The sequence below is a fragment of the Battus philenor genome, unplaced genomic scaffold (genome assembly GCF_028537555.1).
Source record: "Battus philenor isolate CCGP_79_NKW_IND1 unplaced genomic scaffold, ilBatPhil1.0.hap1 SCAF_19, whole genome shotgun sequence".
Classification (NCBI taxonomy): Eukaryota; Metazoa; Arthropoda; class Insecta; order Lepidoptera; family Papilionidae; genus Battus; species Battus philenor.
Window position 1 is genome coordinate 9,811,082 of NW_027181681.1, and position 27,980 is coordinate 9,839,061.

The following is a 27,980-nucleotide window of genomic DNA, read 5'->3' on the forward strand; positions in this document are numbered from 1 at the left end:
AGGATATACAAACAAAAACTTCGCAATATAATAATTCTTTATTAAAATAATTAACATTCAATTATGGCCATACAGAAGAAAAAATAATATTTCAAGATGGTTGGTACAATAATTAAGCTGGTACAATGTTAACAAATGTATAATTTGTACTTAGATTACAGGTGGAATATTGGTCAGATACAGATAATTATAAAATAAATAAATTATTTTTATAATAAGCTACAATCATTCAGAAGTCCAGTAACAATATTTTTAACGACAATACTACATACATTACAATTATCGAACGAAGAACATAGAGATAGTTTATACTAGAGACGTGAAACAATTATTCCAAAACATCGAAAAAGTGTTATAACACTCATTAAAACTAATATTTTTAACTATCAACACCGTACTAATGCTACCGAATTAAATGACACCATTACACAAAGAGCAAACTATTATAATTTATTTCTACTCATACTACTGCACAAGTAATTATATATTTACGATATTCAATATCTTTTGACAACAATTCATAAATTATTGTACAACAAATAGTAAAATACTTTCGATACGATAGCCAGTTATTACCAACATCAGAGATATTGTAATTATTTATATTTTATCCAACAGATTATAAAAATCTTTTTGTTCTTATAATTCGCACGAAATATTTTTTTTTTGTTAAAGATTGAACAAAAGAAAATTTGTATAGATATATAAAACATATTTTACATTTGAGGGCATATATATAAATTAAATTGTTTCATTTTGAAACGATTTATTTAACGTAATTGAAGTCTTCATATGGAATGCAAGACGTATCAACAGGATGTTAATAATGTATATACAATTATAGAAATTTTTACTACTTTACAATATGGCACTTTAACTAATCAAAGATATATAATGCCTACGTATACAAACATTCATACAAAAATAGAAACATCGATTAATGTTCTCAAAAATCTGACTTTTAATGTTGCCATATACACATTGTTAAAACACCCTAAAATGATGAGTCGGTAATTTTAAATTCATTGGGTAATATTTATTTGGTGTTTCCTAATTTGTTCATCTAGATGGCATATGCAATCAATATATAAATATTATAAGAACCATACAAATACCGTTGATTAACATTTTGACAGATTTTTGTATTTGTCTTTTTATTGAAGCCAATATATCTCAAAATCTGTTTCATAAAATCTCAAAATATCTTTATCACATGCCATTAACAATGAAGAAAAGATATTGAGAAACCATGAAAAAGTTTTTAAGTACTTCTTGATCGGTAAATACACTGTATTATAATCACAAATGCGATTCGAATGCTATAATATTACAAAAATAGCACATTAATTAAGAGTTATAACGTCATACTAAAATGCTATAGATTTTGGTGCCTACAGCTATTACTAATGATATATTTATATAATATATTTAAAATATATTGGTAACGAAATACTTTGCAACATTTCCACAAGTTTACAGTGATCAACAATTTTTAATTAAAATCTTCGATAATTGCTATATAAATGCTACGTTAAAATTATTATTATCAAAATTTATCTGCAAATGATTTAATGTAATGTGATAAATTTAACATAATCTGGTGAAGTAATAAGAAAGAATATTTAGGGATTGTATAAACTATAATTTGACACTAATTATAAATAACAATTATCCTATTGTGTTATTATCCTTTGAAATAACGTTACTGCTATATGCGTATTGAACACACCGCGGGCCGTAGCCGTTATTTATTTGGACGTTTTTCAATGATCGCCCTTCTCTAGTTCAGTGAGCTCGTGGGCCGCAGCTAATTCCCGTTCGTTCTGCTGGACCGCACGCGATTTTTCGATATCACCTTGCGACAGTGTAGTTACGATGATGGCTCCCAATGCGTCGCAGACAACGTTGATTGTAGTACGGAATCGATCCCTAAAATTTATCATAACACCATCAATCTACCATAATTTTTAATATATTATCTGTGTATTAAATATTATCTATGTATCAACATAAACTGCAACAGAAACATCTATGATAGTTTGGCAATAATTCGCAGAGAGATATCGGTTCTAAGACTCAACCAAATTCAGCGATTTCCCAGTCTTCCTTCCAAAGTTTCAAGTCCAATGAATCCACCGTCGTACTGGATAGAAATCATCAAGAAATAAACCCTTCAATAAAAAAGACGCTATTATGCCCTGTAGCATGACACGGGTTTAAGGGGACCAACCCTAAAGTAAAAGGACATAACGACACGAAATAAGACAATTAAATAATCGCGCTTGCGCTATTACTGATTGATTCGTTTTAGTGTTAAGAGCTAGAAATGTAATTAAGTTGGGCGAAACATATCATTAATTATACAGTGTGAAATTCCCAAAGTCAACTATTAAAATTATTATTAAAAATATATCGACGTCTTGTCACGCAAGACATCACGGCGATCTTCGAAGGAGGCCAATGCCTTGCAGTATCTACAGGCGAATATATATCATGAATTAATTTAGCTGAGCAACAATCATTTGTCTGATATTTATTTCTTCACTCACAGTAGCCAGTCGACCGCAAGTATAATAGAGACGTCTTCGGCGGGTAGGTTGACTGTATCCAGTACCATCACCATGGTTACCAAGCCCGCTTGTGGAATGCCCGCAGCGCCTATGCTAGCCGCTGTCGCCGTCACGCTATATATAATTTTAAAAAAATTGAGAAATAAATCACATTTTATAACTAATGGATGAATATAAATTTAATGAAATATTCTTTTATTCAGATTATAAAAGCCAGACATTAACAACTTCAGCTTTAATTACTCTGATTGGTCAAAAAAAGACGAGAGAAAAACTCATGGATTTCATTATTACTTCTTTTGTACTGTTGCTTAGAAAAAATATTATTGGTTTTATAAAACACGATATTTCAAAATTTACACGATTTTTTGAACGCTTTTCTATGTATTTATGTATATATGTATGTATAGATATTATACATATACGTATCAGCCGTGTAAAGAAGAATTGCGTGTACTAATCAAATAACTAAAGTGTTTAAAGTATCTAGGTCGATTTGCATGAAGAAGTCCAAAAAAACTTACCTTACTGCAATAATTTTGCCAAAAGACATCTCCACCTTCCTCAATTGCGCAATGAAAATGGCCGCCACTGCTTCGTACAGGGCCGTTCCGTCCATGTTAATGGTCGCACCAATGGGGATCACGAAACGAGTAATACGAGGGTCCAAACCCATGTCATCGCAGCATCCAATAGTTATCGGCATCGTGGCTGAACTGGAATTTGAACCAAAAGTGCTGCCAAACCCCTGCACTGCGCCTTTGGTATGCGCGTATTGGGTAGGTATACGTACATATATGATTTTTTATATGTGTAAGCTTTAAAAATGAATTTATTTGCTTGTGTACATTTGCTATATATAGTTATAAGGGGGACTAGAAAGTAATGTCGCTATTTTAAGTTCAATTCACACGACTACATTTTAACAAGTTTTTATTTCTTATCAATAATATATTCACCTTCATTATCAACAACCTTTTGCCATCTAGTGTACAAATTTTCAATGCCGGTAAAAATCAATCTGTTTTTACTGTTCCGGCATTTTTTTGTTGTTTGACATTACTTTCCGGACCCCTTAATATATTTATATACATAACGTAACAAATGAAAATTACATTATTTTTATAAAAACAATGAAAATATTATTAATTAATTGTGTATCGATCTTTATACAGGAATCCTTCTATGTAAAACTATTTGTAACGTACACAGTGTGATTGATTATAAGTGTAACAGATATAAAATGGTGAATGTACGGCTACATTTGTTCTCAGTTAATTTATGGAACACTGTATCCAAAAATATATTTTCAGAAATAATAAATAAAGGAATAACAATAAAGAAAGAAACAGCTTTTCAAAATTCGGATTACTACATATTAAAATTAATCATTGTTTACTTTCTGTTCGCTCAGATTTTGTACTACCAGATGTTATTGGTCTGACGCAGTTTTATAGAAAATGTAAATTAAAGTAACTTACTTCAGAGTGATCACTTTATAAAGACTGATTGCAAATAGGGTTAGTTAGTAAATATACATTAACCCCTTTTGAGGTGTTTACATCTATAACCAAAAAACCTGTATACAGATGTTTCGGTAGCCAAAGTATGGTGTCCATAGACACTTATGCAATACAAAATATTTTAAGATTAATGGATGATATATAAGCCTTCTTTCACAGAAAAAATATCGTTATTAATTTTAGTCTACTAAATTTTATTCGTACTGTTTCCTATCTTCGTATTTAAACATATAACCATGATGTACTTATAGGTATTTATACTGACACATCATAATTATATATCATATATTATATAATTATATATCATCATAATTATATATATATATATATCTACCAGATTGTACTATTGCACAAAGAATCTATAACAATAGGTTATGAATTACAAGAATTTTTTTTCCAGTCTCAATCTTCAATGCTGTTTTATTATTTACAGATTTCACAGCTAAGCTTAAATCTCCTTTATGTAATTTAGATAGAATGTACAACCTCGGTTCGGGCCGTTACATGATATTAAAATACTACCAGGCTCGGCAGCCCGACGAGGTCTTAAATCGCTTTGGCGAGCGCTTCCTTGATTGTTTGGGACAAGGGCCCCCGAGGGGGGACTTTAGTTTGCGCTGTCATCCAATAAGCATCTAGTATTCCTATCGACTTGGTCGGTGTCTATGGTCTGGCAAACAGTATTACCACTTCAGAAATCTATAATTAGAAGCAAAACTCTAATCAACACCTGTCCCCAATTACTGTCTAATCCTTGTTAAAAAGATAGTCAATAATTTGTTTGAACCAATCGTAATTTTAGAATATTTTTTCAAAATAAATATTTATGTATGTACGTATTGTTTTTTTCATTTAGACGACATTGAAGCCGAACTTATTTTCAGCCAGATAGAAAATATAACACAGGACATATTTTTTTGTGCAATAATTTTCATCCTCAGTTGGAAATACAACAGATATATAATATAATTTTAACAAAGACAATTTTGCGAATGGTGTATTTATCAATATATTTTTTTTAAATTATAATTTCTTACCTTGAGGCAGTTCCGAAAGCAGTGGCCATGACTTGGCCCATTTTGGCGATGTAGCGACATGGCAACTTCTTGGTGGCCAGTATGAACAGAACGCTGAGTGTACCGAAGCCGTGTAAGAAGAGACCAAGGAGTACAGTCATGAAATACAAACCGAGTCTACCCACTAACTCAGCGAAAGAATCAATTTCCATTATCTTTGCGGTCACTAGAAAGAAGACACCAAGTGGCGACAACCTGAAAATCGTAGTCTTGTGTAATGCAAAATATTAATTCAATTTTTCAATGTTTTACTTACACTTACGTTTTACTTTACCTTATTATCAATCAAAGTTAAGAATCAAGAATATCTTTTTTATTACGTCAATTATTTATTAATTTATTTTACTAATTGAATAAATTGCGTAATGCTTATATGGAAATTCTCTACCAGTCAACCCAATATAACCAGTAGGTAGGTGAGTAAATGTTATAGAACATATATTTAAATATTTAATATTATATGTACATAATAAATACTATACGTTTTATATAATAGAAACAGACTTAAATAGAAGGATACAATATTTACATATACTATAGTTTAGTTTGCAATTCGAGAAAAATACAGCAATACTTCCACCGATAACTCTCAAACCTCTTTTCAAGCGTAAAGGGTATTGAAATTAAAAAAAAAAGTTAAATTCCTAAAATATTACCAAATCACCCATCCAGTGATGATCATCATAGCTTCCGACATAGTGTGGAAGAAATCTTGTAGAGGGCGACTCTTATCACCCATTTTTCCGAGTGTAATGCCGAGCACAATGCTGAAGCAAACAAGTCCGAGGACGTTGGAGCCGCTCTGGTAATCACCCTCTATTTTATATGTCTCCAATTGACCTGGAAGATTAATAAAATAATTTTAAAAACGGTTATTTTTATTGTATATTTAATATATTGGAAATAGTAATTTGTTTATCATCAATCAACACTTCAGCCGATGGACGTGTACTGCTATCAAACACACAAACAGGCCTTCCGCAAAGATCTACACCAACTGGCAGCAAAGAAAACCTTTGCTGCCAGTTGGCGTAGATCTTTACCATTAATTCCTTGTGATTTTTCTAAGACTAATTCTTTTTTTTTTAAATTCGATTTTTATGAAGTTATGTACATTATTAATTTTCTTTTCAATGCTTTGTTTTAATTTATTTACTAATTATTATTATGTATATATATAAATACTCATTTTATTTAGTTTATTTTTTTTTTGCAATTCTGATATGTAAAACCGGTGCATAGCGGCAAGCATCATCATCTACCCACCGTTGACCGACTGTTCGCCAATGAAGCTCAAACTGACAAACCACGTAGTAGTATATAAATATATAATAATAAGTCTAATCAGCATTATTACCTTTAATCATTCTGCTGTCCTTCGCATCATACGAGAGCCTAGTTCGATAGGAAGCAATGGTTGCCTGAGCTATATTCTCCGGAAATACATTCCTGTAACCAAAAGTTATATATAATGTAATTTTCGAAAACATGTTTTTGGCTATTTATATATTTATAATGGCTATTTTATTCCTGTAATCTTATCTTATAATATTTAACATATGCAATATAATATAATAAATTTTAACATATGCATATATAATAATATGACAATAATGTAGTAAATGCAATAATATTTATAGCATTTGTTCAATCTTGGATGAATTTACGGTACTAGGTTTATAATTATAAACAAATGTTAACAGAGTATAATGTACGATACCATTACAAAATACTACGTAGACATAACCATGTATTTTTTTTAATTTTTCTTAATAATCTTTTTTAGCTAATCTGTATTAAGATAGATGGTGTAACATTCAGTTATAATATTTAATAGGATAAATTGTTAAGAATTATAGATATTATATAAGACATGTTAAAACAATTTAACAAAAGAATCTTTTAATATGTTTACTATACTTGAATTATACTATAAATGCGGAATGTCTTTAAGTATTTTTAGAATAAAATTGCTATGTCACGATAAATGTGCCCAGATCGAATGCATTTTACGGACAGTAAAATTGCATAAAGAATACCTTGAGTAACATGAAGATTGGTCTCCTCAATGGCCCTACAAATATCCGACATGAAGGACGAATCTTTTAACCGAATCAAACGGTATTCGCGTATCCTAGAATGCGATAGGTCGAAAACTTCCGTTGCCTGTTATCCAATTTAAAAATAATATAAATAGCGAAGCTTCAAAAATAGAACACTGGCCTTGAAATGTTTAACTTTTTAATGTGAGTTTATGCCGTTCATTAGCACGGTTTATAATAGCAATTAACAAAACTGCGGCAAAAAAACTAGATAGCTTTTATCGTGCAAAAATAGCAGATTATACAAATTTTACAGAATAATTCCACATTGTGTTTTAATATAGACGGGTAATGAAATGGCTTCTACTATTTGTTCAAATCTTACAGGTTAATAAGAAAAGAAAATGATTTTCGTTAATAAATCACAGTATAAATATAAAGAGAAATAGTAAGCTTTAAAACAGGGAACGTATAGCACATTTGTCAGCAAAAAGCTTTAAAGGTTTTACACTTTTTTCCAGTCACTATATATAAAGTGATCACTCTGAAATATCTTAATGCGACAGGCCAATAAATTCTGTCTGTACAAATTGTGCATAGACAGATAGTAAACAATATTTCATTATAATATGTAGTTATACGAATTTTAAAAACGCTTTTCCTTTCTTTAGTATCATTCCATTGTTTATTTTTTCTGAGACCATTGATTTTTGTATACGGTGTGCATAAATTGACAGCATTCATCCCTTAAAATCTTTTACACATAAAAACAAGTGACACTGTATACGTCCGAGACAGTTTTACAAAGATAGATTTCTGTATAAAAGTTAATATAGTAATAAAAAAATAATTAAAGATATTTTCATTGTTTTGGAATAAATATAATAATTTTCATTTATAACGTTACAATGATTGTAATAAGGTACATAATCCATCGACACAAAACACGTTATATTATGCGTTGATAACAAACAATCGAATTACGTTCAAATGACCTACAGTCACCTGGCAATCTGCTACACACCGATCTTCGGCATCATTGTTCTGATTGATATTAAGCTTAGGGTTGTCACTTCGAACTGACCTTTGTTTTTTTAACAAACGAAACAATAAATTATAGACCAAAAAGTATATATATACTCTGCACATATTACTTATTTACAATTGTCATAAATATTTATTATTATTATTGTATATAACAAGATATTTACTTTCACAGATGACCACCGCAAGGCATAATTCTCCCTTAAAATTATGGGGACCTACCATAATCGCTAAGCCTGGCAGGCTGGTTGGCGATTGCAGTATGGTATTATTGTACGCAAAGGACGCTGCTGTCAATCCTCTGGAAACTTCACAGCGAGCAGTGGTAATCATATATAATTAATGCACAAAGTGTGAATAATATAAGACTGTATCACGGAAAACGAATTCGCGACATAAGATCGCAACACTTCACTAAGTAGTTCCTTATTAAAAAAGTTTCACTACAAACTCAATATATAAGTAATTTTACTACATAATTTAAACAATATATGTATACTTATTCATTGTAAACAATTAACATAAATATACAGTGAATTATTGTATCAACATAAAAAGCACAAGCTACACTATCTAGTTCACGGACCCTTCCGCTCCGTGAACTCAGTACCGATGAAGCTGTAAAAGCCTGAGGGCTAACAGCATTAACATCAACAGAAACAATAGACAATAGAAGCTATACTATATACATGGAGATTGTAGTAAAAGCTTTGATCAGGTGAAATTGCAGCTAGTTTTGTAATCAAAAAGCTTTCAACCTTTACACCTATTTTCAATCATTCTGTATAAACAGATCACTCTTAAATATGTTACTTTATTTTTTAAATTTAAATATAATTGGCTTCTGACTTCCGGCATCACCAAGCTAGACAGGTAATAAACAATAATTAATTTTAATATTTAGTTATCCGAATTATGAAAATCCTTTTTCTTATTATATTGTCGCTACGTTACTTATTATTTTTAAAACTATTGATTTTTGAATCATACATTAATTAACAGCAAATGAGTTATACGTTGAATAGTGGTAGCCTAGCAGTATAGGACTGAGACTTTGTGCTCCTAGGTCGCGATTTCAATTTCTGGGATATAATTTTATATAATTCACAATTTGTGCATTAATTATATGGGATTTCCACTGCTGACAAACAACTTTTCATAGGATGAACAGTAGCGTCATTTGCATACCATAATACCACACTGCGATCCCAACCCGTCTGCCAAGTGTGGCGATTATGGTATATCTCCCTATAGATATGTTTCAAGGAGGCCTATGCCTTGCAATAGGTTTCTATGGGCTGAAGCGACGACAATGAAAATCTATACATTCACCCCACAAAGTTTTTTTTTTTTAATGTGTTTACTATATACCACCAAACATTCTGTAAATTTCTATCATATCTACATAAAGATTCGGAACTAAAACCTTATTAAAATCGTATCGAATATTTTTTAACGAATCGTTATTGAAAATTCTAGAACAGATTTTTACTAAAACCTAACAGATTTGTCATTTCATTTGACATTGTATACAGAATCCTACAAGAGACATAAAGAACTGATTTCGTCTTTCCGTTACTGTTTGTTCAATCGTCACGTGATCCACTTACGACTGATGAGGCAGGCCATGTCGTGGCACCATTAGTTAAACAGAGCAACTAAAAAGAAGCGCCAATCATAAGCTATTCTAACAATCTGTCATGATACGCTCAATAAAAAATTAATTCAAAAACATTTTTCTTTATTTAAATTTCCCACGTTCCATCTTTAAAACTAATTGACAGTGACAGAAAAGTTTTTTTATTTTATCTGTTACTTTGCCAGTTGTGGATATTTTGGTAACAATGTTGACATCCCTAATAATGCGGAGTATCTAGGGCGTTGTATAAATAACCAGACGGCTGATGAAGAGTGACGACCAGGGAACGAACGCTTGTACCGTTTCTCCCCGGGGCTGCGAGCCCTAATTGACGAATGTGCAGATAAATCTAAAAAAATTTTCGCGTCTATAACAAATATATTATCAATTCATTCACTCCAACGTATTAAAAATCGATGTTTTTTATAAATCGTGAACCTTTAAAAATTTTATTGACCGAAAGATGATATCAAAATAACATTTTCTATCGTTTTTTGTCATATTAATTTATAGGAAATATTAGTAGAAAAAAATTGAGAATATTAGCAAAAATAAGCATAGTTTACTTTATTTTGTACTGATAAAGAAACAACTGTTTGTAATGGTTTATAAAAATTTAGATTCTATTTTAAATTTGTCTATATTTTTATTGTCAAGTAACGTACAAACCATACATGCGTCTCTCTTGCAAAGAACTGGCAAGTTAACCTATGGCCCACTTCGCGCAAACGGCTCAATTATCCCATAACTTTTATCGCCTTACACACTGTGCATATGAAGATTGACAAATATTTAATACCTTAACAACCAAGAAATCCTTTATCGTGCCGTCTAAAAGTACACCTGTATGTTGTTGAATAACAATCCATTTTTTATATTTTATTTAAAAATATAAAAAATTGATTGTTAAAAAATGGATTGTTGATTACTTATCACTAATGTCAATAGAGATCTAATTTTACTAACAATTTTTCTTCTATTTCAGTTCATTAGGCGTTATTAACATGATACTAGGAGAATAATACATTAAAAAAAAAAGATTATTACGTCAAAATTTTAAGGTTATGTAAAAATAAGTGGATGGATTAATAACTTTTAGACTATTAATATATATCAACAGTTATCCCTATTAGTAAAATATTTGTTTATACAAAAGGATTATAAATTGATTTCAAGGATTTTAATGTACGATCCGGATTAATATAAAATAAATGTTAACATATGACAAATGCGAGCGGACGATGTAAATTAAGAGATCAGTTAGCACCTATTAAAACATTGAAGCAATGAGTGACCCGACCGATCAGCGTAAAGCGCCTGATATTTCATCCGCACAGTTACTGGAATTGTTCAGCATTAAACAAAATTATTGCGATTAGCAAACTACATACGAACTAATAAAATCTATGACAATATTCCACATGACACAGTCATAGCTCATTATAGTATAAAGTGTTGCCTTAGATAATATACAAGAAACTGTAACATACAAGCTTACGTGTTTGTATGTAATGAAACATACGAGTAATAGCAAAAATGTAACATACAAGCACATAAATAGCGATGTCGCAGATTATATTGTTTAATCAATCTGGGGTGTGCGCTATGGGGTAGATTATTTATATATATTATCACCTTTTGTCAAATCTTGTTTACGTAAGAAAATCGGCGGTGATGACAGATTGTTCTTAAGTTTTATAAAATAAAAGTTATTAATTTTTTATGTTTTATATTACAGTGATACCAATTTACGTAAATAATTTTTGTTGCATTATTTAATCTGCAAAAATTTTCATTTAATGTTTACTGGAATCCATAGTATTTTGTTTCATACTTTACACTAAAAATGAAAACCAATGTTTCATCCAATTGTTTACTAATATCGTTTGCCAAGAAAGCATAACTAGAAGCAAAATGAAATTAGAAAAACATAACAATATGTAATTGTTTTTTTGGAAAAAATCTTAAAAATTTTGGGAAATTGTAAAAAAAAATAAAAAATGTTATGATTAATTTCCAAATGTTTAAATCGAAGTATCTCACCTTATTAAATCCAACAGCGTATCCGATGTCAATGTATCCTTAGTGACAACTTTCGTTGCATTAGGCTGGCTGTATGCCTCGGGGTCTTTGCCTGGCTTGATAGTGGTAACGAGAGCAATACCCAACATCACCGCACATACCGTTGTTGTCATGTAATAAATAATCGCACGGAGACCCACTCTGAAATACGTTAAAAATGTAATATTATTTAAAAAGTAAACTACAACTGATATTACAGTACCGTTGTTTGTTTTGGCGAGTGAACTTTTGGTCATCTAAACTAGAAATTAATAAAACAGGCTTTATTTAGTAACTTTCTTTAAATTTTGATATCAACCACTTTGTGATCTTAGTTCACTTTTCTCTTTTGAAACGCATTATGTCCCCATATTTAAAATTTTTGAATTTTTCTACCTACTTCTGTTACTTTGGTTATGGTTCTTATGTTATGTTGCAGACTGCATCGATCTTTATGTTTAAAACCAAGCATGCTTCTCTCCATTTTGACAGACAGACTTTAAATTTTCGAATATGATTTATATTAAAAGCCCATATCTGACATCCATATATGAGACCACTGAGGAGATGTATTGTAGACTTTCCTTTCCGAGATAGATATTGATCTCTTCTCCATAAATCTTCTTGCGAACCGACCAATATCTGGCTTCCGTAGTCCAGAACTTTTAATAAACAATACCTAACGATTGATGATAATCTCAAGGCAACATCTAAAGCAATAAAGAAAACCGAAGACAAATCTAATCGTAATATGATTGTATATTCTAATCTTTTCCAAAAATAACATGTCTGGACCATGTATAAAATACATATCGAATAATCGAGTATTTATTTAATTCATTAATAAGGCGGATATATTACAAGGGAGCATATTTGTTAAATCGTAAGCAGTTGCCAACAAAAAACTTACAATTTTTACGGAGCCTATAGAAAACTAAAACAAACGTATCTTTATTTCCTACATCTTATATGAATCACAATTTTTGGTATATTTATTGATACTTAGACTAGATATATACTAATATGATAATGCATTTATAATACATTTATATGACTATATGTATATGCGTCTATCGTCAAAGAATTTATTTGTATAAATGATCTTATTTTTAATTTTAAACTTTAAAACTTTTTATCGACTATAAATCGGTAATAAATATATCGGTTCGACTATATATCGGTAAAGGTCTGGTAAAGTATTTCTCTTGGCTTACATAAGCCATTTATACCACTTTTATTATAGCAAACTATGTATTGCATTTTCAAAAATTGTTAGGAAATCTGTTAAGGAATGTGAGGTGTAATCCGATTAGAACCTCATAGACTTGAACAATTTTATTGTAATTTGTTATTTCTTTTTTAATTTACTGCTCAATATACATTTTTAAGCTATGGAATAAAAATAATAAGGATTTTTTAATACGTTGGGGACTTGTTTTGTCTCAACGATATGGTTTCTTCGATGCAACTCTGCAACATTAGGCTCGTTTTGCTTCATGTATAAAAACCTTATGAACATCGCACGTGTGTGTATGTATAAGTATATGTTTTGTATATATTTATTTATGAGAATCAAGTATGTTAGAGACAGTTCCACTTACTTTCCGGAAAGGCTTAAGTCCAATGATCCTATTGCCGACACGATGGAAGAAACCAATAACGGAACAATAAGACACTTCAACATCCGTAGAAATAGTTCCCCGGGGTACTGGAAGTACATGACGTCACGCCGTGACCACTCGTGTCCCGATGCCCGCAGACCCCATCCGAGTAAAGTCCCGGACACGACGCCGATGATGGTCAACAGAGTGAGAAGGTTTTCCCGGAGGAAAACCGGACAGTTTCGTCTTAATTGAAGCGGCATTGTTAACGCTCGATCTCCGCTTTTATCTAAAGGGGAAAAACATAAACGTTATTACATCATTTTTAATTTAAATTTATATGAGTTTTCTGTATAATTCTGAATATTTTAACACCGTCGCGAATCACACTATAGTGTTCGAGTTAAGAAAATATTGACACATCTTTGTTACTCGTCTTAAATACACAACTTGATCTAATTATATAATAAATTAAAGAGTACTCATCTCTTTCTTTCTCTCTCTTATCTAAAAGACTCCTACAGCTCAACTTGAATTCGGTTTTATAAATGATATAGCCAAAACTCCAAAGACGGGTACATATAGCGTAAACTTGTTGTGCGCGAAAAAATTTCCAAAAAAGCGAACTATACACTATAATAAGGAATACGACGAGAGTAGAAGGATGCCCTGCGTGATATCTAGCTAATTTTTGAAATATTAAATCAACCTTAGGACATTCACTGCTGTACATAGGCTTAATCTACAGATTTTCAATAAGACCGGTTAAAAGATATTAGCATCCAGCGTCTTCTAACCTTAAAATCTGTCAGGTAGATATCCTTCGCTGCGCTTACCCAACCGTGTTCTCCACTCTAGAACGGCTACATGGGTCGTCTTAATTTAAATAACAAAAATATTTTTTTTCGGAAAAGTAATTACTTTAAATAAAACGAAATACATGCCGTTAGTGGCGACATACGCCTCAAGGCGAGTGTCGGAATTTAATAAATAAGATTCCGACATAGCTTTGATACAAAAAGAAGATAAAAATCCTAAGATCTGTCACTAAAAAATATTCATGAAACAAACACGATTGAATTAAAGAATACGGACTTAGGCACAGCGCAACCACGAACCCAATGCATCTGTCTTCAATGTAATATAATATCAAAACATGTTTTGCTTCACGCTAATTTATAACAATACGCGGATTACACGCTTCATATAGATTAATAGGACAATACTGATATAATTCTTAGTGCGTTATTTTTTTTTAAATATTTTATTGTTTCACTAACTATGCTCGAACAATTACAATGGAAATCTATAATTTACATCTGCCTCTTCGTTCAATTGTTAAATAAAAAACTTTCAATTAATATTTTTATCAATCTGCATATTGTATGGGAATCAAAAATGAGATGATCCGTAGACAAACGAAAGATACTAGTATAGATCAGCGGATTGGCAGGTGGAAGTAGCAGTAGGCACCCCCCAATAGCAAGCCCAGCGTAGAACTTTCACTAGGTGGACAAACGGCCGTTAAGGTTGTAGCGAAATAATCACAGTTGTCAAAATGCTTTCGCTTATCTGTCAATCCATCGGTCTACGCATGCGCAAAAACTAAGGACGCGCGGCGTATGATTTGTAGGCGGTTGTCAAAACCGCGTCTTACGCCGGAAAATATGTGTTATTGTTTGTGAATTTGTATTAAATCTTTATTGCTGTGATGGAATATGGAATTAAAGACTATCTTATATCAATTTTGAATCAATGTTTAATATTTACAAATGAGTGGTGAACGTTTTATGGAAAAATTATTTCATTCGTATGACAAATAATATATTACGGCGTTGATGTATCTGAAGTTGTAGGCGGATGACTTTTAAAATAAAGCTCGCTAGGTGTTGTCTCTAACATTACCTACCTAACCTGTTAAACTCAACCACAAGATCATCGGAAGTCGCTTCCAATAGTGTATTATATATGTATTATAATATACCTAGTATCTACATACATCTAGATAAGCTAAAGGTCTTTGCAAGTGGAGAATATACGATGAATAGGTGTTGGCTTTGTTCTGGCCAATGGCCATCCCCCTGGCGTACACTGGGCAACATCAGTCTTGCCTCCATCAGGACTGAAGGGTGTCTAAGTTGAATCAACTTAAAGTTAACAGTACACGGATGCACCCTCTGGTCTATGGAAGCGGGGTTGATGGTTAAACCTGGCCGCTGTCGAAGGATAGTGGTGGGGTGCACCCGACTAACTATATAACCTCCTGCGTTATAGCCCACGCATTATATTATCTATGTAGTAATATGTAACAATAATAATAACACTTATATAATATTAAATTCCGATTTCCGATTCAATAATTTCTATAGCTGACACATGTTTTGTTACATTATCGTTTCTATTACGCAAAATCTGTTCTACTTTAAATATATCTTATTTTACATTTACATAAAAACTAGTGTTTTTGAATGTTAGTTCTGCGGAGGTTATAACCACAAAATCTCTCTAACACCCGTTGAAGGATTTAGGCGTGTCAAGAGCTATTTTCACCTCGTTTCTGGAATGGACATCCAAAGTATCTTTAGTAAGATTTTTTAAAACGTGGTTAGGTAGGAGAAGAGTTTTGCTGGTTAAAATGAACGCTATTGTATAGCAAGGAGGCCTCTTTAAACTTGCTAAACCTGTTGTCAGCCCCGATCACATAATCGGCACTATGATAATATATAATATAATCGGAACATTGAGAAATAATGTCTCCTCTCGATAGAAAAATAATCGTACGTAGGAGTACATGAAAAAAAAAACGTTATGCTATGTCAACATCGAATCAAAACAACTCTAATCGAGTTTCATCCGCAGCAGACAAACTCTTAATGACATTAGAAGTTATTTGGCGCTTGGCATCGACGCCGTACTATTTTGTCCACGTGCAAAGTGTGACGTCTGGGGAATTCAGTGCTATTTCACGTCTGACTAATACCAATATTTGCTAATTGTGTTGCCAGAATGGAAAATTTAAAGCAGAAATCGTTAACATTTAATCTTCATTTTTAAATAAAGAACTAAATATGTATCGTCGTCGTCCCCATAGACATCGACAACAAGGCATAGGCCTTCCTTAAAGATATCTATAGGTGGATATACCATAATCGCCTCGTTTGGCCGTTGGGTTAGAGATCACCGTGTGATACGCATATGGTACGCAGCTATCGTTGGGCTACCACTGTTAAAAAAAATTCCCATCTGTTCAAATAAACCGAAATATACTTGAGTATAAATTGATACGTATACTCAAAAATATTTCTAACAATTTTTCAGGTTTTTGTGCAGAGAAAAAAAAATACGTAATTTTTTTTTTGTTTGTTGATGCATATATTAAATCAACAAATAAAGAAATCACTCTGAAATATGTTTATTTAACAATTATTTTTAATTCAAAAGCAACTTGCCAATAACGTGTGACAGTATCGCGTCTGTTTAGGGAAAGGTATCGTGTATTATAATTATTAACGAAAGATTCCATATTAAACACTTGTAATAGATTACATTCCGAACTTTCTCATTATTAGCTTCTTTTTTGTATGTATCCACTATTATAAAGAAAATAAAATATGATAATTGATTGGATCAATGTTACAAAATTTTATCGAAACTAAAACATCGTGTTTCACGTCAAAAGACTACCGAATATCAGCATGCAATTTTGTGGCTGCAAATACTATTACAGAATTCGTTTTTTGGCATCGCATCTCTGTTTATATGCATGTATGCGCATTATTTATAAACATTCCCGTCTCTATTTTAAGTATATACATGCGGAGTAAATCTAAGGTAACTCTTCATTTTAAAGATCCATACAAACGATTTACAATCACCTGTACCACCAAAATATCCCCCAAAAAACTATAGTGCTCAAGGTTTTTACTGGTTTAGGTCGCCGAAGCTACAATATTAGAAACACGTTTATATTGTGCGTTGGATATTCTTATTTACCAGACCGCTCAGAAAGTTATGGAAAAGAAGGTTATTTCGAAATATGAATATGTTTGTTCCAAATTTAAATTTCATTTTTTTTTGGTTTAGTTTATTTAGGAACGGCAAACCAGTAGCATATATATTAAAATAGTAACCGTTTCAGCCGATAGACGTTCACTGCAAGGTATAGTTCCCTCCCAAAGATATATAAGGCAGGCGGGTAGGGGATCGCAGTGCCGTATTCTGGTATACAGAGAACGCAGCTGCCATCTCCTCGAAACTTGCTTGTGAGCAGTGACAATTCCACATAATTACTCTGAGAATCGCACCCACAACCCACGGTCCCAAATCTCAGTACAAATCAGTGGGCTACCACTGCCCGATTTCAAAATTATGTCGTTTGTAATAAATTATTAACAATTACAAATTCTGACCCACCTGCTTACTGAAGATATGTACAAAATAGCCTATAATGATATTATAAGATGATCAACGTTTTTACCAGCGTTATGTAACAATCGTATGTTATTGAAATTTACACTCAAAAACCACTTTCTTAGTTTGATTTTTACAAGTTCAGTCGTTCTTGTAAGTGCACCTTGCAATATTAAAATATTTGATTGACTTAAACTACCTTTTAAGGCATGGGGTTTTGTAATATTACTGTACATTAGGAAAATAAATGTGGCAAAGTACTAAACTTCTTATATTAATAAAGTAGACTCCGTTCGTTACAATAAAATAAATAAGCAAACATTTTACGAACTTTGGTCGAAAAAAAGGAGTTTTCAAATATTTTATTACTTGAGATTAACAAAATTTATATAAAAATATTTACAAGCAACAAGTATGTATTTATTATTCCTCTCTAAAATTTAAATCGAGTCAATGGTTTATCCGAACATTGTCGTATATAAATCGAATATACTAGAATGTCCGGATATATATATATATATATAGAGAGAGAGAGAGAGAGAGAGAGAAAGAGAGAGGGAGTTACTAGAATGTAGAAACTTGGAAACGTTACGTGGTGTTCTACCAGGTGGACAGACAGCCTCATAGAAGGGCGCTGGATGCAGGAAAAACCTATGTCCTACAGCTGAAATGCTGATAAGGATTGTAGAAATACCAAAAACAGCTTTCTCGTTAGTAAACCAAAGTGCTGCTTAAGGGTAAAGGCTTGTGGAAAGAGGAAATAGTTGACGTCTTATAGCTGATGACGAGCTGTTGAACAGCTGACACAGCGAGCTAAATTTAGTGGAACTACTTAACTCTGAAAAGCAACAGTAGACTGAACGAATCTGCCATGTCGATGACGTCACATGAAAATGATAGTCTTGTAGTGGAGGCTGTTACTTAAAAGGTATGTAGGTAGCACATTTTCAGAGCTATTAGCTTTGGTTCTTCTCTTTTGACCGAAATCGATATTACGTTAAACAATAAATCGAACGGCGGTAACGCTAATAATGTTTGATGTTTATAATGAAAGATTAAAAAACAAGCATTGTTTAACAATGTCAATTAAGAATACTTTTATGTAATTACTGTGATACAGATACAAGCTATAAGTTTCTATAATTACAATTATGAAAATTTTCGTATTACACTAAAACTATATATATAAGTTTTTGTTTTATCAAATTCTGTTTAAATGAGTTTTTATTGCATTGTTCACAAATGGTAGATAATATTTGAGTGAATTTCGCAAGTGGTAGAGTGAAATGCGGGCACGTGGGAGCCGGGGGGATCCGCCGCGGATCACTGAGCGCGCAATCAGTACGCGCGGATGTCCCCGCGGAAATCTTTAGTTAGCTGTATCGCGATAGATCCGCGCACTCCCCTCCGCTCACACGACCCGCAATACGCTTTAACCGCCGCCAACTACTCACATTACCTACCAAATGTACACACAGCGTCCCCGGGCGCGATATTCCAACGGATTTTTTACAACTTTTTAAATTGTTATGACATTTCGACACATTCCTAATACAGCCAATGTCACATTGGACACACCCATAAAAGACAAAAAAATATTTTTCAACTGTTTGTAACATATTTGTATACGAATAAAAAATATATAAGTATAAAGAATATATGTATATGTGCACATATCGACGTATTATTTTCAATGTCACTTTTTAGAGACAGAAAAAAAATATATTAATTAATTCATACATTAAATATAATACGGCGATCTTAATACCGATTTACAAAGGAAAAGGAAAAGAAAAGTCAGAAAACAAAAAAGCGACGTCATGTTGATAGGACGTAGCGACGTCATTTCTAAAGAGATTTTATTTAAATTTTACAAATTTTTTTCTTTTATTGTAGATATCATATAATTTTATCTACATTGCAAGATTTGAAAAGGAACTATAAATTTAACATACAGTTTCCAATAACTGTAACATTTATGCTACATGACATGACATCATATGACAACGGTATCATTTTTAAATGTTTAAAGACTTTTAAATAAACTTATTAGATAAGAAAGTTTTTCATGTTTCATCTTTTCAGTTGATAGACGCCCACTGTAAGGTATTGTCCTCCCCCTGAGATCACAATACGTCCACAAAGATTTTACTAGAGAACGGCCTACTCACGCCGCGGTTACCAGCAAGAGATAAAGATACAATTCATTTATTCAACATTTTTACTTTTAACGGAACAGATCGTCAACTTATTTTTTCAATCTACTTTATTCTTGACTCTTCTTCGCAAGATGTTATAGTTGCGAAGAAGAAGCATAAAGAAACTCCAGTTCGCAAAACGTTTGGTCGGTAACACGATATACCCTGCCCACTGTCACTTAGACAAGTAATTCTTCAAGCTATATCGGTGACAAAGTTACCATATGAACTAAACGTCGAGTAATATTAATGTCAATATTTATCATGATGTGAATCATCCGTTGTTGTACCATAGAAAGAATTCTATTCCAGAGCTGTATGATTAGAGAATTGATCAGAGTAAATTGAAATATATAAAAGGAATATTTGGCCCAAAATTTGCCACGAAATGGCATGTCTGCATATGATTAATCTAACCATGATAAAGGTAACCTTACAACAAACTAACATACATTCATTTATGCCTAAAGTTTACTGGGAAGAAATATTTTATTAGTAATCGGCATTTCCAATACGAATTTTTTTTTTAACCAAAAATTGCGACGTACCCTAAAACGTTGGTTTAAAACAGATCCCCACTTGTTCCGATTCGAAACCGTCGATTTGTAAGATACTCATTTGTCGTCGACCTACATTACCAGCGGGGGATTACCCGCGACTGCCATCGAGCCGCTCACTTCAGTCCAACACAATGAACTGACTCGTAATTCTTTCGTTCCAAGCTCTATCTCGCCGGTAATAATCCCTTATGTTTCCGTTGCATATAGTACAATTGCGGCATTACATATGACTTATGTACATGAAAATAAAAACGATATTAAAATCAGTAAGGCCAATCACTACATCAATGTGTCGTCTCTGTTATGTCATCGGTAAATAGTGCTTAAATAAGCAGAAGGATGTGTTTGATTTGATTGTGCTCACCCTACAGAATTCATGACATGTATTTAGCGTCTTTCAATAATCTTAACAAGGTCAACTGTCCAACTTATGCATGTGGTACATGGTCTTCACTCTAAAAGTTTAAACTCTAGGTCCGGCGGTCTTCTGTCTGCGCGTTATGTAGCCTGCCCACTAACAGTTCAACTAACAAATCCCTTAGGCTATGATCCTTTCGTTCGACTAGGGATCTCCCCATTCCCGATTCGATCTCGAAGTAATAACCCTAGCTTTTTCCTTTACATAGCTCGTTGACCAAGCTGATAAGTTATATGTAGATACCAAAGATTATACATTTTAAAAATTCTACGTATAACTATGTAATATTGGCGTAAATAAATATGTAGAACAAGTTTTATTAGGTTAAAGATGAGCACAAAATCAAACAGCGTTTATGGCGGAACGGTGAATCGAAGCGGAAGTATAAGGTGTTACAATCGTGTAAACCTTCTTCTTTTTGATTTAGTGTACAAGACTTCTACTGATTTTTCATACTAAATTTAATAAACTAGTAATACAAGTAAAGCATCCGTTTCCAGACTTCACAAAATACTAAACTGTTAAACGAAATGCAAAAAGATAATAGACCTATGATTGAATATATAGCGCTCTTTTTAATATTCTTTTTTGTATAAGTAACATCATAAAGGAAGACAATGTGCGAGATAATCGTTGTTTAGAACACAGAATATATATTATCAATTGTTTTCATATCAATATAGTAAAATCATGAAGTAAATTAGTCGACAATAAGATCGCGTTTATATTCGCGTATCATAATAAAAAGCCTATAATTTATACACTCTGTTGCCGGAAGAATTGCTTGCAAGACTTATGTGATAACTATCTCACTCGTATATATATATATATATATATATATATATATATATATATATATATATATATATATATATATAGTAAGTGTGGTCTGCTTACTACCGAATGACGTATCCCATTTCGTCGAATAAAGATTTTGTTTTATTGTATAATATAACAAATTATATATAATAACAAACTATTCTTTTTTTATTGATTTTAGGTGGAAGAGGAAAGACTGCAAGAGACGGCGATATGTTGAGCGCCATCTTACGAAATCATCACATAGTAACAAAGAGGAACAAGCTAGACAATTAAAAGCTTTTGGCAAGACTTTTATTCAGTAGTATTCACTGCTAGCTATTGCTACTATAGGTCGATAAAGATAAAGAGAAAATAGTTCAATGATAAATAAATGAAAATATTTGTTATTACGAGAGTCATCTAAATTAAGCAATTTTCAAATATTTTATCATCGCTATTTATTTTAAATAACTATTCCCTTTTTGATACCATATAAAAGCATTATTGATACATTATTTTATTCATCCATCGATATATACTCATTTATGATAAATTTTACAATTTTTATCTGTAACGCAGAGGTTATAATTTCAGCTGCAAAATAGTGACGCACAAGTACAAAATAGTCACAACGTGACGAACGCAAACTGTGGCCCAATGTTTTGTTTTTTAAAACCCGGGTAATTTCTTTTTAAAATACGGTAATCCCTAAATGTATTTTTAAATTTTAAGGCACGATCAAAATTAACGTGGTTAATAAACCACAGATTAATTAAAAACATCTAGACCTGTTACAGCTGTAAATTATTTTACTTCAATCAAAATGAAAAAACGCTTGTTTGGTGGTAATAGATTGAAAATGTCGTGTATAATAAATCAATACAATAAAATATGAATTATAAAATCTATTTTTATAAGTAATCGTCGTTTACTATTAAAACATTAAATCAATTAATAAATTGGTCACTCTAAAATACGTTTTACTTTACTTTTTCCATTGTAATGCCACAGTCCAATGACTTAATGTCAATACGAAATCTATTGAAGCAACTTCATAGTATATAAAATTATTATTCAAATTAAGAACGAAAATGGCGGACGGATACATTTTTTTTTTAATTAAACTCCATATATGACATCCTTTTATTTCAGCCGGTTTTAGACTTCAACGCGTGACCTCTTTCAGCCTAATTTACTTAATGCTACGATAACCACGACAGCGATGAGGGAGCGAAGCTTCATTAATACTACTTACATATATAAATACTGGCTTATATACCATGTGGCAACAATTTTACTAGGTATACAGAGAAATTATTAACATGACGTTCTAATTAGCCCTTTTTTGCTACCAAAATATTTAAAATACTTTTTTATCTACATCATGGCTTTATTTGGGGGTTGCTGATAGCCAATGATATCTGTTGATGAATAATAGCCTGGTACTTCCGCAGGGACCAGTCGTGATTATATATATAATGTATTATAATAAACCCGAACACTTTATGTTTATTGGACTTTTTTGAATATATTAATAATCCATTATATTTCATAACAAAAAAGCGATGACACTAATTAATCTCCTCCCAATCTGATCTTCCGATTTTGACACCCTTCATCGCCAGACATAGTCGTAGTTCTGATGATGTTAATAAATTTATTACAATTATTTTATGTCGTAAATACTTTTTTTTTTAAAAAATAACATTCCAAGTTCTTGATTAATAATATAATGGCATTTGTATGTATTTTTAAAATATTATTTGTTACTGTTTTTTAAAATAGATAGTACATATTCATATTGTAATATAATCTACAGAGATATTTATATTTTTACGATGCCATCATATGCCAGTAATATAATCATAAAACTAAAATCAATTGGCGCAAACGTAGCAAATATGACGTCTTAAATAAAGTACTAGATCATCATTACCCTGTTTATACAGATCACAATATTATACTCAAATATTATCGTCAATATTCTAGAGCGGAAATGAAAGCTTTTGTAGAAAACGCAAAAGAGTTTATTATCAACGGTCGCAACAAAGCATTGCAAATGCAATTTGTGCCAACAAGTGTTTCCGCCCACTGTCAAGGCGAAGTGGATGAAAGCGTAATATGGATACGCCGACTAACAACTACGAACATAAATATTTATTGAACGAAGCTATATTTTTTTCTTAATTTTTTTTTTATAGTATTTTTGACAATAAGTTTAACGGACGTAATTAACTAAAACCTTATTTAAGACGATACCTTTAATTAACTATTTTAGTCCAATAAAAATTTTATGAAAATATAGTTATTGAATCGATGAATAAAAATGACAGTTAATATTTAGTTATTTATATTCATATATAATATTTATTTTATAAACTTGCAATAGTTTTGTTTGAAACTGTTTTATTAAATATACTACAAATATGTTTTTTTTTCTCATAGACAAATGCCGTTAGTCCGTTGGAGTTTGAAGCTTTATCGAGTTTCAAATAGAAAATTACTTAGCCTGGACAAATAATGCGTTATATCAATAACTAAACAAATGATTTTCATTGCGGTCCTATTAAAAAATCTAATTTTTTTTCAATATATTATATCAAAAGAAAAGTATGATAAGTTTGTAAGTATATTAACTTTTATTGTACAGGGTTTTTTTTTTTCAGAGAACGTATAGTAAATATGAAAAATTGTAGGCAGTTCCTTGTTATTCCTACTTTCGAATCTGATTTGCCTTATCTGTCACTTGCAATTACTATTTAGAACCCCCTAAAGACGCATTACATGTAAACCTAACTAACCAATACATGAGTAATTGAATAAAAAATCTTTATTATATTTCTCGGGAAGTATTATACCTATGAGCGACAGGTGGTTTTGGTAGAAACATGGCTCTGTTTGTTATTATTTACTTTAAATGTATATATGTTAACAAGTATAAGTCTCTACTCACCGAGAGAAAGGAGATATGTTAGCACTCAATCGTTTTCAAGTGATAAACACAACAGCATCACTGAGATCGTGGACTCGAGTCGCTGCAATGACGGTACGTGCGTCTCTCACGACTGCCGGGAGCCGACTGACGAGCCACACAGTCTGGACTTCCTAGGATCCTGTGGGGGGTCTACGAAGGGCTGCGGGGAGTGGGGAGGGACGTGACGATTGATCTGCGAGGTTTCCGGCGGCGTTTCATGTCCTGAATGAACCTCTCGAATCGTACGCCCTACGGTGTAGTAGCCCAGTTGCGCCGTTTAGTTTGGGGACAGATCTATGCTCATCCGATGCCTATTATTACGGCTGCTTGTTAAATACTGAACGACATATCGTGTACCAACATAATATATACATTACTTGATCTGCATTCAGCATTAGAAGTTTGTTTTTGAATATTTAATCCGTAGCAAATACGTAAACGTAAGCGAAAATTATATATATAAAATTTAACGAATTATGTCTAGTAAACAAAAATATAACATGTGTTTTAACTAAACAAGGGTTTTATCAACAATTAATATGTAAACACATATTTTTTTTGTAACTGTAAAAATAATTCTAAGGGATTAAATACAAATAGCTTTTTTATTAATCGTTAAAGTAAGGAAGCGCTGAGAAGAAAATTTTTACATGAACGAAATGCCGCATACTACTATATATTGTTTCCTATTTCGTATGATTCTTTGCTACAAACATTGCTACAAGAATCTACGACTCACGACTACGTCGCCGTAGCTTCCGTAGACATATTACATTATAAGAACAGTTAACATAGCTTGATTTCCACTTAGTAGTCCATTTTAATATGTTAAACGCGCGATTATATTAAACGATTACTGAATTTAATATATAAGAATAAATTAATCCGTTTTTTCTTCATTTACCTGCATTCTTCACGAGGTAATATAATTAGTTATTTAATATTCTAAAGTTCGAATAAAGAATATACCTAAGAGGATAATGGGTGAGCATGATTTCGAAAAATGGAAACATGTTTTTTCTTCTAAATGAGAAATATATATAAATATAAAATTAAATTATCAAATTAAAAGCCTTAAATTAAGTTATAGGAGTGCACTCTGTTGCCGTAGGCATTGCTTGCGACATTTATGTGAAAACTAGTATTATTACATGGATGTATAAACTATTAAAATATTATATAAATATATATATATATATAACAACGCTTTGATGTAATGATCAACCGATATATCAAAACCGGTAAATACGGCTAATTACCTTGAATATACCGCGACCACCATATTGCTTTAAAATACAAATAGCAATTAGACTAATAGCGAATTAGAATTATAGCGTTTTATAAATTATTCGGAATTTTTGTCGCTCCTGGACAGTAAAATTAAAAAGCCTATAGACATTAAATGAACTTAAACTGAAGAACTTTATGTTTCATTTTTTAATGAATATTGTACCTGTAAGACTTATTTATTAAAGGTACAGCTTATATTACCGGTTCGAAGCATTGGACTTCATAAACAGATGAGCCAAGTAGTTTATTGATAACGTCGTTTTGTTCAGAGCTAAGTTTCAGAGCTTGGAGCAGCGGCGAAAAGTTTCCATTTTATCGGTGTTCTATAGACTGCATTTTGGAAAAAGTACATCGATGTCACTTGTATTAATTCCCCTGTCTTCTTTCTTCTTTCAGATATCAAGATACACAGATTCCCAACATCCACTTACGGTTGAAATCCCTTCTACCCGCACTAAGCGCTTTGATACTACTCTTATAATGGTTCGCACTATAAAAGTAGTAGCCAAGGAATGGAACAAACCGCCGGCGTCGCTGTTTCCAACTAGCTATAACTTTATAGTCTGCAAGTCAAAAGTGAATAGGGGGTAACCAAAAACATACAAAATAGAAAACTCCAAGTAAATTCCGCACTACATTCATCAACTTGCATGACAAGAAAACTAGACGTTCTTCATTCTACACTCTTAAGCTCTCTTATAGATAATTTTAGATGCGTAAGGATTAGTTTTGCTAGCAGAGTAAACAAGATTACTTGAAATGGACTACCCAAACACATTAATCTTTTTTGGGTTAACATTAAAAGATGCTTCTAATTTTGAAGATTTTTTCAATTCGACCCTTTATCGACATTTCTTTAAAAAATTCATTCAAATTTACTTAGGTTATGGAGTCAAATTGTTTCCTCAAAATAGTCCCTAATTTTTAAATCAAAGTAATTTTTTTTCCCTACAATAATTTTCTATGAAAACGATACGCGTTGTAAATATTAAATACTGACTACTTTATTCACTATGTAATGCCTATTTTATACATATTATTGTGACAAGTCAACCGTACATATTTTACGAATACTGTACATGCTACGATGTCTTGCAATAAAACATGTTATAATATAACAGCCTCGCTTTCAATAATGTTTTCAGCTAGATCATGTATTAAAAATAATTAACACGACCTTAACCGAAGTACGTTAGCCAGTCGAAATAATTATGACATCCGACAACATTAATGACGCCAAATGAATGTCGGAATTAATTAACACTAAAACGCTACTTTTATGTAACTTCCGTAAAATATAAATTTTCTGACATAGTTTACTCTGTTAAAATTTGGGAAAATCTTTAACCAGAACCATAAATTTCCGTACAATTCTTAAAATTCCATTGTCTTATCTTAGCGGACTGGATTCCGACACCTCGCTCATTTTTGTAATTTGACAGACATATATAATAAGAATCAAAAGGTCATAGTTAAAAGATTGTTATAATTAATCTATCGTTCGCACGGTGCGAACACGTTCCCTTGCAATAGATTTCTTCTAATTGTTTTTGTTTACCCAACGACTCGGCGTATTATCGATCCAATTTTTAATTTAATCTATAATTGAAACCCAATTGAGGTCGTAGAGATTTTTATAAGACGTACATTAAAAGTTAAAACAACGAATGAAATTTTTGGGTTTAATGTAAGGAAACTAAGAATTGACCGTGAGTGAGATAATAACGAATAGAAGAACAGAAACTAATTAGACTCTTTTCAAGAAAAAATAAG

The 27,980-nt window shown here is 31.8% G+C and overlaps 1 protein-coding gene across 2 annotated transcripts; it reads right to left on the bottom strand.

Annotated features, from left to right (window-relative positions):
• Positions 1-104: 104 nt before the first annotated feature.
• Positions 105-25,008, bottom strand: Eaat1 (Excitatory amino acid transporter 1). Of its 2 annotated transcripts, none has more exons than XM_068764075.1 (9): positions 24,897-25,008; positions 13,557-13,845; positions 11,938-12,117; positions 6,527-6,618; positions 5,826-6,009; positions 5,131-5,364; positions 3,095-3,286; positions 2,550-2,684; positions 105-1,929 (listed from the first exon to the last, which is right to left on the bottom strand). In XM_068764075.1, the coding sequence occupies exons 2-9, from the start codon at positions 13,817-13,819 to the stop codon at positions 1,764-1,766; spliced, it is 1,446 nt and encodes a 481-aa protein (XP_068620176.1). In that variant the 5' UTR covers positions 13,820-13,845; positions 24,897-25,008; the 3' UTR covers positions 105-1,763. The 2 variants fall into 2 exon arrangements, with proteins under 2 accessions (XP_068620176.1, XP_068620177.1); XM_068764076.1 differs by lacking the exon at positions 24,897-25,008 and adding an exon at positions 14,354-14,408.
• Between the last annotated feature and the right edge of the window lie 2,972 nt (positions 25,009-27,980).

What these genes read in the sequence shown, in the direction of transcription:
- Eaat1 (XM_068764075.1), bottom strand. Translation starts at nt 13,819, where the DNA reads ATGCCGCTTCAATTAAGACGAAACTGTCCGGTTTTCCTCCGGGAAAAC. An exon ending in GACTTAAGCCTTTCCGGAAA is followed by an intron (nt 12,118 to 13,556) that starts GTAAGTGGAACT and finishes AACGTATTTCAG; the next exon opens with AGTGGGTCTCCGTGCGATTA. An exon ending in GGACAGCAGAATGATTAAAG is followed by an intron (nt 6,010 to 6,526) that starts GTAATAATGCTG and finishes TTAATCTTCCAG; the next exon opens with GTCAATTGGAGACATATAAA.